The sequence below is a fragment of the Leucoraja erinacea genome, chromosome 7, assembly GCF_028641065.1.
Source record: "Leucoraja erinacea ecotype New England chromosome 7, Leri_hhj_1, whole genome shotgun sequence".
Classification (NCBI taxonomy): domain Eukaryota; kingdom Metazoa; phylum Chordata; class Chondrichthyes; order Rajiformes; family Rajidae; genus Leucoraja; species Leucoraja erinaceus.
Genome location: NC_073383.1, coordinates 80,062 through 94,788, shown reverse-complemented (window position 1 = coordinate 94,788; position 14,727 = coordinate 80,062). Strand labels below are relative to the sequence as shown.

At 43.5% G+C, this 14,727-nt stretch overlaps 1 protein-coding gene across 1 annotated transcript in view; it reads right to left on the bottom strand.

Moving 5' to 3' along the window:
* Positions 1–14,727, bottom strand: part of LOC129698553 (diacylglycerol kinase beta) — a 440,909-nt gene that overhangs the window by 400,250 nt on the left and 25,932 nt on the right. Inside the window, exon 2 of the mRNA XM_055637631.1 lies at positions 11,059–11,224. Coding sequence (XP_055493606.1) covers positions 11,059–11,224 — 166 coding nt within the window. The remainder of the gene's footprint in view (positions 1–11,058; positions 11,225–14,727) is intronic.

Sequence of the window (14,727 nt, the reverse complement as noted above, 5' to 3'; positions counted from 1 at the left end):
GGGGTCCAAATGACAATTAAATTGACTCTTGACTCTTGACTCTTGACTTTGAAATGCATACTTGATCCTTTATAAAATTCTTAGAAAACCATTTAATATCTTAAAGATCCCCAGGGGATATGGGGAGAAGGCAGGAACGTGGTACTGATTGGGGATGATCAGCCATGATCACATTGAATGGCGGTGCTGGCTTGAAGGGCCGAATGGCCTCTTCCTGCACCTATTGTCTATTTCTGAAGCAGCAGAATTTATTAACGCCATCTACCATTTTGATGAGCCGCATCTTTTTAAAACATTATCCTCTGAGGGAGCGCTGTATGTATGTATTTATGTGTAATGTTAGATGTATGTACCAGTGTATGTAGCACGTTAGTACCTGCCCTGATGTAAAGCACTTTGGTCAACGAGAGTTGTTTTTAAATGTGCTATAGAACTAAAATTGACGACTTCACAGGTTTAGAAGCAGACACTAATTTCATTAAAAAACAGGAGCCTTTTCTCAATTTAAAGGCATTCACTGGTGATGTTACAAGACCCCCCTGGGCAGATGCAATTTGATCCTCAACTTCCTCGACTTCCTGACCAACAGACCCCCATCAGTGAGGATAGGGGACAAATCATCCTCCACGATAATCCTCCACACTGGTGCTCTGCAAGGATGCGTTCTCAGCCCCTTTCTTTCCCTCTCTCTCCAACCCTCCCTCTTCCCATCCCTCCCTCTTCCCTAGTCTTACCGTCTCTGACTACATGTTACACCTGTTTGCTTTGTTGTTAGCTTCTCCCAACTAACAATGATCTATTCTACATTCCCCTTGATCCCCATTCCCTTTGTCCTATGTTCACACCTTGCACTTCCTTATCTATCCCCCTCTCAGGATATCTGAAGAAGGGTCTTGACCCAAAACGTCGCCAAATCCTTCTCTCCATAGATGCTGCCTGACCCGCTGAGTTTCTCCAGCGTTTTGTGTCTACCTTGGATGGCTACTTTATTGTCACATGTACCGTGAAGGTGTGGTGTTTTTTGTTTGTTTTTGCACACACTGTGCACAAAAGAGTCGCCACAAGAGGCCGACAAAGTTAGAAAGTACCCGTACGCAGTTGTGGTCCTTTCATCACCGCCCTCTTCGGCCCCTCTTGTTCTCAGCGACCCCCCCCCACGCCGGGTTCCCCATGTAGGTGCCTTCTGCCACCGTGAAGCCCTTGGGATAAGCTAATATACTGTCCGATTCACCTCTACCCCATAGTGGACATTGGACTGTCTATGTCTCTGGTGTGCCACAAGCAGAAAGCAACAGTCTGCACTCTGTATCTTCCCCTTATCTCTTCTTTTTGTACTTGAGGTGGACTTGATTGTATTGTATGTCTAGCATTGTCTGATCTGTTTGGATAGTATGTAAAACAGCGCGTTTCACTATATCTCAATGCAAGCGACAACAGAAACTTAACCACACACACACACAATTATTTTTCTTTCGATTCAAAAGAAGTCATTATTTTCCTGTAAGCACAACAATCAGTTTAATAGATTTTGTGTCTCAGGATTCAATCATATTTTACGATAAAGTAGTTTTTTGATCGTATTTCTTTATTGGATGGTGATAAAAACGGAACAATTGTTTTTTTGTTGCCTGGCTTATTACTAGAATCTGTCAAGGAGATAACAGAGAAAGGGACTGGATGTGTAATGTATCAACAGTGAGGTCTCTGTGATGAACCAGACTTTAATTGGACATTAATCATTTCCTGTCAAAAGGAGATGATAATGCTTCTAAAATAACTGGAGCTACAATGTGTCCTCCTCTGGCAGCTCGTTCCATACACCCACCACCCTTTGTGTGAAAATGTTACCCCTCAGTTTCCTATTAAATCTTTAACCCTTCACCTTAAACCTATGTCTGCTTGTCCTCGATACACACACTCTGGGCAAGAGACTCTGTGCATCTACCCGATCTATTCCTCTCATAATTTTGTTATACACCTCTATAGTCCTGGCCTACTCAACCTCTCCCTACAGCTCAGACCCTCTAGTGCTGGAAACATCCTCGTAAACCTTCTCTGTACCCTTACAAACCCTTACAAATGATCCTTATAAATACCCGATACAGTATCCTCCATAATGTTTGGGACAAAGACCCATTATTTATTTATTTGCCTCTGTACTCCACAATTTGAGAATTGGAATAGAAAAAATCACATGTGGTTAAAGTGCACATTGTCAGGTTTTATTTATGGGTATTATTATACATTTTGGTTTCACTATGTAGAAATTACAGCTGTGTTTATACATAGCCCCCCCATTTCAGGGCACCATAATTTTTGGGACATGTGGCTTCACAGGTGTTTGTAAATGCTGAGATGTGTTTAATTGCCTCCTTAATGCAGGTATAAGAGAGCTCTCAGCTCCTAGTCTTTCCTCCAGTCTTTCCATCACCTTTGGAAACTTTTATTGCTGTTTATCAACATGAGGACCAAAGTTGTGCCAATGAAAGTCAAAGAAGCCATTATGAGACTGAGAAACAGAAATAAAACTGTTAGAGACATCAGCCAAACTTTAGGCTTACCAAAATCAACTGTTTGGAACATCATTAAGAAGAAAGAGAGCACTGGTGAGCTTACTAATCACAAAGGGACTGGCAGGCCAAGGAAGACCTCCACAGCTGGTGACAGAAGAATTCTCTCTATAGCAAAGAAAAATCCACAAACACCTGTCCGACAGATCAGAAACACTCTTCAGGAGTCAGGAGTGGATTTGTCAATGACCACTGTTCGCAGAAGACTTCATGAACAGAAATACAGAGGCTACACTGCAAGACTAGTTAGCCACAAAAATAGGATGGCCAGGTTACAGTTCGCCAAGAAATACTTAAAAGAGCAACCACTGTTCTGGAAAAAAGGGCTTGTGGACAGATGAGATGAAGATTAACTTATATCAGAATGATGGGAAGAACAAAGTATGGAGGAGAGAAGGAACTGCCCAAGATCCAAACCCTACCACCTCATCTGTGAAACACGGTGGTGGGGGTGTTATGGCCTGGGCATGTATTTAAATGAATGATACAATTAACCACTTGTATCTTTATGCAGTATCCAAAGAGGCCATTTTGGCCAACAGTGTCTCTGCCAGCTCACAAACTAGTCATATTCATCATTTTAATTCCAATGTAATCTATATTCCCTTCAACTGCTTCAGATTCCCCAACACTGGGAGAATTTACAGTAGCATGTTAACCTATTAATTCACTTGCCCTGAATATGGGAAGAGTCCAGGGACCGAGAGGAAACTCAGGCAAAACATGGATGCCCAAACACCACACTGGAAATCAGGCTCGAACAAGGTACCTGGAGATGCAGGAAAGCAGCTCTACAAGATCTATCACCATGTCGCCCTAAAAACACAGTCCTGAAAACTGTGTAGGAAGAAGGAACTGCAGATGCTGGTTTAAACCAAAGATAGATGCAAAATGCTGGAGTTACTCAGCGGGACAGGCAGCATCTCTGGAGAGTAGGAATGGGTGATGTTTCGGCTCGAGACCCTTCTTCAGTCTGAAGCGACCCGAAACGTCACCCGTTCCTTCTCTCCAGGGATGCTGCCTGTCCCGCTGAGTTACACCAGCATTTTGTGTCTATCCTCATCCTGAAAACTGCACAGGTCCACCAATGTTGGTGGCATGGTCATGAAATTATGTGTTGGTTGCTATCAGGCATTAGTTCTAGCCTATTGCTTGCAAGAATTATTTTCAACAACCCAGACGGTAAACAGCACAGTTCTTAATTGACACTTTGAACATATTTACATAATGGTAAATAAAGATTAGAGCACACACACAAGAACGAAGATGATCGTGAAATGTCAAACATTTGAACAAAAGTAGACAATACTCAGGTGCGGAACTAGAGTGGGTCAGGAGTTTGAGGGGATATCACTGGATGGGGTGGGAAGACAGAATGCATTGTTCTCTAATATACTCACATGGAAAAAACAGGCTAAACTTTACCAGAATGGTCCCAGGAATGAGTGGGTTCACATATGATGAGCGTTTGACGGCACTTGCTGGAATTTACAAGGATGAGGGGGAAACATACCAAATAAGAAAGGCCTGGATGTAGCGGATGATGCAAGGATGTTTCCACTAGTGAGAGAGGTCAAAGCCTCAGAATTAAAGGACGTTCCTTTAAGAAGGAGATGAGGAGGAATTTCATTAGTCAGAGGTTGGTGAATCTCTGGAATTCTTTGCCACAGAAGGCTGTAGAGGCTGCCATTTGATGTTTTTTTAACGCAGAGATGGATAGTTTCCTGATTAGTACGAGTGTCAGAGGTTATGGGAAGAAGGCAGGAGAATGGGGTTAGGAGGAAGGGATAGATCAGCCATGATTGAATGGTGAAGTAGACTTGATGGGACAAATGTCTTAACTGGTGCTTATATCACTTATGAACTTATAAACCAACTCTTTTCTTCACCATAATGATTTCATTCCACTATACAGTTAAATATGTATGAAAATGTTACAATGCAAGATATAAAGTTAGCTCATTTATGGTTCAGTGATGCCCGAACAGTAATTACAGCAGAGCTATTAAATAACATGAAGAGCATGCAAATATCTGATGACTCGCATCTGATTGTAGCAGATGAAGCTGCAGAGGAGCCTCCACCGGGAACTGCAGACAGCAGTTTCTGGATTTCAGTGCTGACTGTGCCAAGTGTGTAATGCCAAAGAAGCTCTCAGTTTCATAATGGAAGGATGTCTCGAGAGCTACCCAGTGGCCATCCGATCAGGATGATTTACAAGTCAGTGTGCAGAGCATTTTATAACTGCGTTCACCAGCCAAGGAGGATGTCCAATGCCTACAGGTGTGTACATTAACAGCAAGAAAGACTTACTTTCGTCCAGTTGCAGTTTCCATTTTCCCTTTATTTATTGCTCATTCCTTTACTGACCACTTCTATCAACTTTAATTTAACTTTTTCTTTAACCAATCTCACCAAATTATTCTCTCTTACCTCTTTTAGAAACACAGAAGACAGGTGCAGGAGTAGGCCATTTGGTCCTTCGAGCCAGCACCGCCATTCAATATGATCATGGCTGATCATCCCAAATCAGTATCCCGTTCCTGCTTTCTCCCCATATCCCTTGATTCCGTTAGCCCTAAGAGCTATTTCTAACTCTCCCCTGTTTAATTCTTTTCAGGACCTGGTTCTTCTGCTCGTTTATAACATCTATTTTGGGAAAATAACAAATAAAATAGACACAAAATGCTGGAGTAACTCAGCGGAACAAGCAGCATGTCTGGAGAGAAGGAATAGGTGACGTTTCGGGTCGAGACCCTTTTTCAGACAGAAGACGAGTTTCGACCCGAAATCTCTCAGCATTTTTACCTTTGATTTAAGCCAACATCTGCAGTTTTTTCCTACACATTGGATATATAATATCCGCTTATAATTTAGTTTCACTTGTCTGTAAAATTAACATGGCAAGGCAGGTTTGCAGCCCACTAATAAGTCAAAATAGAACCATTGGCATGGTTATACCAAAGAAATACTCATTTAATGCTTTACACATCAACATCAAGCTTGCACGAAGTCAGTGAAAGGGTTGTTCTAAATTTAACAATCAAAGGCGTGAGCAATGTCTATGCTATTTCGCTAAAATTAATTATTGGTTTTGCTGCTCGACTTGTTTTCTAGACAATGAAACTGTCCAAGATGCAATCAGTCAGGTTGAAATACAAGTAAATGTAACTACTTCCGAGAATGCATTCTGAAGTGAATTTGTATTTGTTCCAAAGATTACATAGAAACATAGAAAGTAGGTGCGAGAGCAGACCACCAGGTCCATCGAGCCCGCACCGCCATTCGCTCATGGCTGAACACTAAACAGACACACTTACCCACAAACAGTAGACACAAGACACAGAACACAAGACACTACCCTCCCCTTTATACCGCTATCACCCCTCTCCACCCCAAGAACCTCGTGATCTCCTGGGGGAGGCAAAAAACCGGATAAAAACCCAGGTCCAATTCGGGAAAAAAATCCGGGAAATTCCTCTCCGACCCCAATCTAGGCGATTGACACTTGTCCAGGAGATCACTCAGGTCTTACTATACTAACCATACCTAGGTCCATATCCCTGCCCTCTCCCCGTAGCCCCTTATCCCCTTGGCAGCTAAAAAACCATCTATTTTAGTCTTAAATATATTTAAAGTTTCTGCTTCCACTGCTCCCTGGGGCAGTGAATTCCATAAATTAACCACCCTCTGGGTGAAGAAGTTCTTCCTCATCTCAGTTTTAAAAGAGCCCCCCCTTATTCTGCAACTATGTCCCCTAGTTCTAGTTTCCCCGATCATTGGGAACATCCTCGGTGCATCCACCCGATCAAGGCCCCTCACGACCTTATATGTTTCAATGAGATCGCCTCTCATTCTTCTAAACTCCAAAGAGTAGAGTTCCAGCCTACTTAACCTTTCCTCATATGTCAATCCCCTCATTGCAGGAATTAATCTTGTAAACCTTCGCTGCACTGCCTCCAGGGCTAGTACATCCTTTCTTAAGTATGGACCCCAGAACTGTACACAGTATTCCAAATGTGGTCTCACTAATACTGTGTACAGCTGCAGCAAGACCTCCGTGTTTTTATACTCAATCCCCCTAGCAATAAAGGCCAAAACTCCATTGGCCTTCCTGATTGCTTGCTGCACCTGCATACTAACTTTCAGTGATTCATGTACTAATACCCCTAGATCCCTTTGCGTTGCATTACAACGCAACTCCTCCTCATTTAGAAAATAACTTGCCCTATCATTTTTTTTCCCAAAGTGAATGACTTCACATTTATTAGTATTAAATTTCATCTGCCAAGTTGTTGCCCACTCACCTAGCTTATCTATATCCTTTTGCAGACTCTTCCTATCCTCCTCATCCCCTACTTTTCCTCCCATTTTTGTATCGTCCGCAAATTTTGATATATTACACTTGGTTCCCTCCTCCAAATCATTTATATAAATTGTGAACAACTGGGGTCCCAGCACCGACCCTTGCGGAACCCCGCTAGTTACCGGTTGCCATCCCGAGTATGAACCATTTATCCCCACTCTCTGCTTCCTATTTGTTAGCCAATCCTCTACCCATGCTAATATATTACCCCCAATCCCATAATTTTTTATTTTTAGCAATAGTCTCTTATGTGGCACCTTGTCAAAAGCCTTTTGGAAGTCCAAGTATACCACATCCACCGGTTCCCCTTTATCCACCCGGGTTGTTACTTCCTCAAAGAATTCGAGCAGATTCGTTAAACAGGACTTCCCCTTCACAAAACCATGTTGGTTCTGTCCGATGAAGTCATGTTTATCCAAGTGCCCCGTTAGTGTTTCTTTAATAATTGTCTCTAACATTTTACCCACCACCGATGTTAGACTAACCGGTCTATAGTTACCCGCCTTCTGTTTACTTCCTTTTTTAAATATAGGTGTTACATTGGCCATTTTCCAATCCACTGGGACCGTTCCTGCCTCCAGGGAGTTTTGGAAAATTATCACCAATGCATCCACAATCCCCACCGCTATCTCCCTCAAGACCCTTGGATGTAATCCATCAGGCCCAGGGGATTTATCCTCCTTCAGTCTCATTAATTTCCCTAATACCACCTCCTTGGTGATCTTAATAGTATTTAGCTCCTCCATTCCTACCGCCCCCTGTTTATCCAGCGTTGGAATATTTTTTGTGTCTTCTATGGTGAAGACTGATACAAAATACTCGTTTAATGCCTTTGCCATTTCCATGTTCCCCACCAACAACTCTCCAGTCTCACCCTCCAATGGACCAACGTTCACCTTAGCCACCCTTTTTCTTTTTTTATATAGCTATAAAAACTCTTACTATTAGTTTTTATGTTGTTCGCTAAATTCCTTTCATAGTCTATTTTCCCCGTCTTAATTAATCTCTTAGTTATTTTTTGCTGACCTTTAAATGCTTCCCAATCCTCTACCCTCCCACTATCTCTGGCTACCTTATATGCCCTTGCCTTCAGCCGAATACTATCCTTTATAGTTTTACTGAGCCATGGCTGACTGTTCTTACCCTTACCCCTTTTTTTCTTCATAGGAATAAATTTTTCTTGAAGGTTATACAGTATACCCTTAAACGTACACCACTGCTCATGTACCGTCTTATTCTTGAGTCTGCTATCCCAGTCAACTTTGATCAGCTCAGTCCTCATACCTTCATAATCCCCCTTATTTAGACTAAGCACCCTAGCCTGAGTTTCAACCTGCTCCCCTTCTATTTGAATATGGAATTCGACCATATTGTGGTCACTTGTTCCCAACGAGTCCCTAACTATGACATTTTTAATTAATCCTGCTTCATTACACAGGACCAGATCCAAGATTGCCTCCCCCCTTGTCGGTTCTGTGACATACTGTTCTAGGAACCCGTCTCTAATACATTCTATAAACTCTTCCTCTAGTCTACCCTGCCCAGTTTGGTTTGCCCAATTAATATGAAAATTGAAGTCCCCCATGATTACAGCAGTTCCCTTTTTACATGCGTCAACTATTTGCAGATTTATGTTCTGACTAACAGCGTCGCAGCTATTTGGAGGTCTATAAATTACACCCACTAGTGTTTTTTTCCCCTTATTATTCTCTATCTGTACCCAAGCTGTTTCACTATCCTGATCCTTCAACGCAATATCCTTCCTCTCTATTGCCGTTATTCCCTCCCTTATTAAAAGGGCCACCCCTCCTCCCTTTCTTTCCTGTCTATCTTTCCTAATTGTCGAGTACCCCTCTATATTTAACTCCCAGTCCTGATCCCCTTGCAGCCATGTCTCCGTAATGGCCACGATATCATAACTATATATACTTAATTGCACCGTTAATTCATTTATCTTATTACGAATACTCCGTGCATTTAGATAAAGCACTTTCAGATGATTTTTACTACCCTTCCTTTCCGTTTTTGCCCCTTTTACATCTAAAGCTTTATCTTCACACATTCTGTCTCCTGTCACATTTTGACTTTCCGCTTCCCCACTGATACCCTGCTCTATTTCCTCTACCCCTGCCGTTATTACCCCCCTTGATACCTCCCCCCCGCTACTTAGTTTAAAGACCTCTCTACTGCCCTAGTTATATGATTTGCCAGGACCCCAGTCCCAGCACCGTTCAGGTGAAGTCCGTCCTTACAGAACAGATCCCCCCTGTCCCAGTACTGGTGCCAGTGGCCCAAGAAACCAAACCCCATTATTCCCACACCAGTCTTTGAGCCACGCATTTAGCTTCTTAATTTTACGTATCCTCGCCGATTTGGCCCGTGGCTCAGGTAGCAATCCGGAGATCAGTACCCTCGAGGTTCTGCTTTTTAATTTATTCCCTAACTGCTCAAACTCCTTCAGCAGATCCTCCTTCCTCGTCCTTCCTATGTCATTGGTCCCCACATGGACCACGACCACTGGATCCTCCCCCTCCCACTGCAAATTTCTCTCCAGCATCGCAGAGATATCCTTAACCCTAGCACCGGGTAGGCAACACAGCCTTCGGGACATGTTCTGCTGGCCGCAGAGAACCCTATCTACCCCCCGAATAATACTATCCCCTATCACTACGGCATTTCTTCTAACTCCCCCCTCTTGAATGGCCTCCTGATCCACGGTGCTGCAGCCAGGTTGCTCATCCCTCCCACAGCCCCTGATCCCGTCCTTACATTGAGTAAGAGCCTCGGTCATGCTCGTCAGGGACAAGGGCTGTGGCTCCTGCCGCATCTCCTCCTGGTTCCCCCTACCTGCCTCGCTTATGGCCACACCTTCCTTTCCTTGCTCACTGCCTACTGAATTAGTTAAACTGGTCGGTGTGACCATCCCCTGGCACAAAACATCCAGGTAATACTCCCCCCCCCTCCCTGATGTACCGCAGCGTATGAAGTTGGGTCTCCAGCTCATCAATGCGGAGCTGGAGTTCCTCTAGCCTCAAACACTTACTGCAGCTGTAGGGATCTTCTACATCAATGGTGTCGACAAATTCCCACATCTCGCAGTATTGGCACATCTCCTGACCGCCCATCTTATATAAGTAATTAACTGGTCCTATTTAAGAATCCCCTACTGTATTGATACACCCCTTATTTATATAATCCTACCTCCTATAAATGGGAAAGTACTCACCCCAGCCGTAAATTACCTACTGGGTTGGCTGTCTAGTGGTAATTCCGTCCGCTCTTCCTGTCTGGCCCACTGCTCCCTTGCAGTGCGTGGCAAACCTGTTTGCCTCTCCCAGAATCCTTAGCCTCTCAAGCGTATTGCGTGGTCTCCTCTCTGAAGACTCTCGAGCCAAAGACTCACACTTTTCTCACAGGGCACTTCCCTCACTAGGCCGCTCACTCACTGCCGCTCGCAAAGAGCTGTCCTGCTTAAATTGACTGATAAATTGCCTATTTACCAATTTACACAGCCAATTCCTCAGTTTTCAACTGTTTTCACCCCTCTCCTCACACTTGGGCTAGAGCCAATCAGTGGTATCTCTAGCTAATCTGTTGCTGCTGTTGCTCCTCCCAAATCTACAGCAGTACTGATTGAATTATGTGGATACATTTCATAGCCACAACATACCATGTTAACTATGCAAGGTAGACAAAAATGCTGGAGATACTCAGCGGGTGAGGCAGCATCTATGGAGCGAAGGAAATAGGCAATGTTTCAGGTCGAGACCCTTCTTCAGACGTCTGAAACTTCAGACTTCCGAAACGTCGCCTATTTCCTTTGCTCCATAAATGCTGCCTCATCCGCTGAGTTTCTCCAGCATTTTTGTCTACCTTTGATTTTCCAGCATGAGCAGTTCCTTCTTACAGATCACTGTGAGTTTGGTGATCTATTTATTAAATGAAAGATTTAAAGCTTATTCTTCAGCTTTAATGTCATGATGTTCTTGATCTGCTTCTTCTGGTCTTAGTTCTCCTGTTCCAAGTATTTTGTAAGCATTGCTTCCAATACCCCTTTAACCAAAAGCCAAATCCCCATTATTTTAAAAAAGCAATCTATTACTGTATTTGCTCCGATCTTACCCAGTAGATTGAATTGTGAATTGCTTGCGTTTTGCCTCAGGGATGCTGGTGAATTTTGGCATGTCTTCCTTTTAAACGACATGAACAAATGCTGACACAGTTCTTCGGGGATTTCCGCCTCCAGATATGTCTTCATGAATAATCTGAAGCCTTCGTAATCTATAGGCTGGTGACAAGAGAAGAAATGGGATTTAGGCAAACATATAAATCCTGGATTATATAAAATATTAATTATTAAATTGAGTTGCAAATTAAATAGATAAAAAAAAATAATGGCTACATTTCCTGTCGTAATGTTTAAAGGAGCATATTATTTTTAGAAAAAAAACACAAGAGTGTAATGGAAGGTAAGCCAGGCTGTAAATATGCATATTCATCTCTGATGACATATTTCCATATGTTCTCACTGCAGGAAAATATTGGATCATAATAATAAAATGAATCCTGATATGTTATCATAAAAATATACACTTATTGCCATTTGCAATTCTCAGACGGACACAAGGAAAATATAAGTTCACTCATTGACTAGTAGATTTACCATATTGATAGATTCCATTAAGATCCGTTCTTGATAATCATTTCAGCAAAGTAGAATTGTAATGCTGTAAACTGCCTACTGCCAACTCATTAAACAGAGTAGTCGATGAACCATATGGCACTGCAATATAATGCTCAATGTGCGATGAGCATGAACATGTTCAAACAATGCTAAATAATGCATGCAGCTTTCAGAAGCTGACATAGCTACTCTGAACCACGAATCTCACAATTGTTATTTATAGAAAAGATGAATTCATTTAAAATGGAACATATACAGTAATTGGAAAACAAATTATATAGGATAGAAAAAGGACAACAAAACTATCCTTCATTTCAAAATTACATAGTAAAATATGAAAACAAATTTAATGCTTAATATTGCAAATACTGACCAGTATTCCACTGTATTGTACAATCTGATAGAGTTTTAGCTGATGAAGATAAAATCTGACTAAGAAGAAATAAAGACAAGCTAAATCCAATAAAGGCAATAACATTGAAATTGATCAGTAGATACATAGGTTGGAATGATGTATCTTATTGTGGATCGTACTAATGGTGACTATTAAAAAACACACAATCAACTAAAATCTATGACCATGGACTGACACTCACTTTTGTCATCTACATTGTAGGCATAATTTGTTGAAACTATTTTCGCTGTTTATTATTTTACTTTTACTTGGGAGTTGGGTATATTTCGTCAACTTGTTAAGCTTATTTTAGCCATGCAATACAGATTGTTGAAGTCATGGCAGTAAACATGGTTTATGTGGACTTTAATAAGGTTCCGTACAGTGGGTGGCGCGGTGGCGCAGCGGTAGAGTTGCTGCCTCACAGCGCTTACAGCGCCAGAGACCCGGGTTCGATCCTGACTACGGGTGCTGTCTGTACGGAGTTTGTACGTTTTCTCCCCATGACCTGCGTGCGTTTTCTCCGAGATCTTCGGTTCTCTCCCACACTCCAAAGACGTACAGGTTTGTAGGTTAATATGCTTGGTATAAATGTAAATTTTACTTCGGAGTCACGTGACTGACTACGTGAAGACCCCGCCAGCACGCGTGCGCGACAAAGCGTCTCACGCAGTGCAACAGCGACGAGCGGGGTTGGAGCGCTCCCGCTGTGCTTGCTGTGCTTTATGTTACAGCATGTTGGACAAGGGGAAGAAAAAACGGACACCTGGACCACAGGTTGCGGGGAACCAGGTAGGTCCCGGCAGCCAACAAACACGGACGCCCAGCGGCTCCAGGACCGCAGGCTGCGGGGAACTAGGAAGGTGCCGACAGCGACCAGCGCAGGCTGAGCCCAGCACCGCGAGCTGTATACCCGGAAACAGCGCAGCGGGCTGGAGGCAAGCAGAACAGGAGTTGGTCCGGCCGATAGACACGGGGAGTCTGGTCAGGAGGACGCACTACCCAAGGGCAGTGGAAGTGACCGTTGGAATGGTTACTAATGTCCACTTACCGACTCCAACTCTGAATCCAGCGCCATGAGCCATACAGCTCAAATCAGCGCAGCAGGCTGGAGGCAAAGCCCAACAGGATTCAGCCCGGCCGATCATACTCATCTGAGTCCGGACAAGAGGACGCGCTGCCCGAGTGCAGCAGAGGTCCACCCGTGACTTGCTCCGGGAGATGGAGCAAGCTCACTATGGGAGTCTTCGCACTCCCACAACAGCACCTTATTGAGGGCTGTAAAACAATGCATCTCCCTCGACAGAGGAGAGCATTGTGGACCAGGGCTGGGCTGGTCCTGAAGAAGGGGACGTGGCTGAAGAAAATGGCAGTGTGCAGGGGGTGCAGAATCCTAAGGAGCTACTGGGAGTGATCACCAAAATAATGGAAAAGTACCATTACAGACCAAGCTGGCGGCCAGCATCGACTACCTGTACTTCCATCTTCTGCAGGAACAGGTAACGGAATTACGGAGAAGTATAGGCCTCCTGTGAACTTTACTTCGTTAAAAATGCCTGCAGCAACCAATGCGATCTGGGGGTACAGTGGGACTGGTACAAAAATCCAGGAGGTCAAACTACAGAAGATTTAAAAACTTCTGACAGCGGGCATATCATTGGTTGCTCGCCCAGCCGATGGTACAGAGATGACAGCAAGATTGACATTGCTCCACAATACCCACTATGAGATCAATTGCTTGTGAGAGCACAGTAAACCTGCACTAAACCCCAAATTTGCAAGGTTGTGCGAAACAGCTGCAACACAACCAGGGGGGAAATTTGTTTAAACAAGTAAAAAAGCTCGACAAAGAGTTTAAAGCCATCGGGCTCATAACTGCGTCATCAGCAACGACAGCACCCCTATGCATCCACCAGCAGGTATCAACACCAGGACGCTGGTGAAAGCATGAGGGCCACGCAGCACCACAAAGGTCCTTTTTAGGCCAAGGCCCAGAACAACCCTCATGGAAAATGTGCCAACCCCGCACTCCGGCGCCTCTTCCGCAGAAGAGGCAGAAATTGAAGAAAGGTTACCACCGGCAACCAGGGAGGTAGGTGGATCTGTTCCTTCCAGAACACAAAGGTGTACGACCTGTACTAACAGGGGGAATGTTACACTTGTTTTGGGAGACATGGAGGGATCATTGTCGATACCTAAAATTTAACTGGATGGGGCAACTATGGCAGAGTATAGCGTTGCCTAATGAGCTAACTTCAGCCCCAAGACTGTTCATCAAGATATTAAAACTGACCTTGGCAATATTAGAAACAAAAACATATTGTCATGGCATATCTTGATGATATATCAATTATGGGGAAAAACACTGGATCTAGCTAAATCAGCAGTTTTAGCTACCAAACATTGGGTGAAACTCTGGAGTCATCTCCATCCAGATAAATCTAAGTTGACGGCATCCACAACTATGGACTTTCTGGGATTTACAATTAACGTTATCCATATGTCTGTAACATTGGCAAAGAGTAAAGCAGACTTGGTGGAAGTATGCTGATAGTACTGGTCTCAGCTCTAAGGGTCCAGTTTCTACATAAACTGAGACTGGGATAAATGATGGCATCTCCAGAAAAGATAACTTCGCATATTAGAGCTTGTTAAACAAGATAGACCAGGAACATCAGGACAAAATTTGGAATTCCAGGTATACCCATCTGAC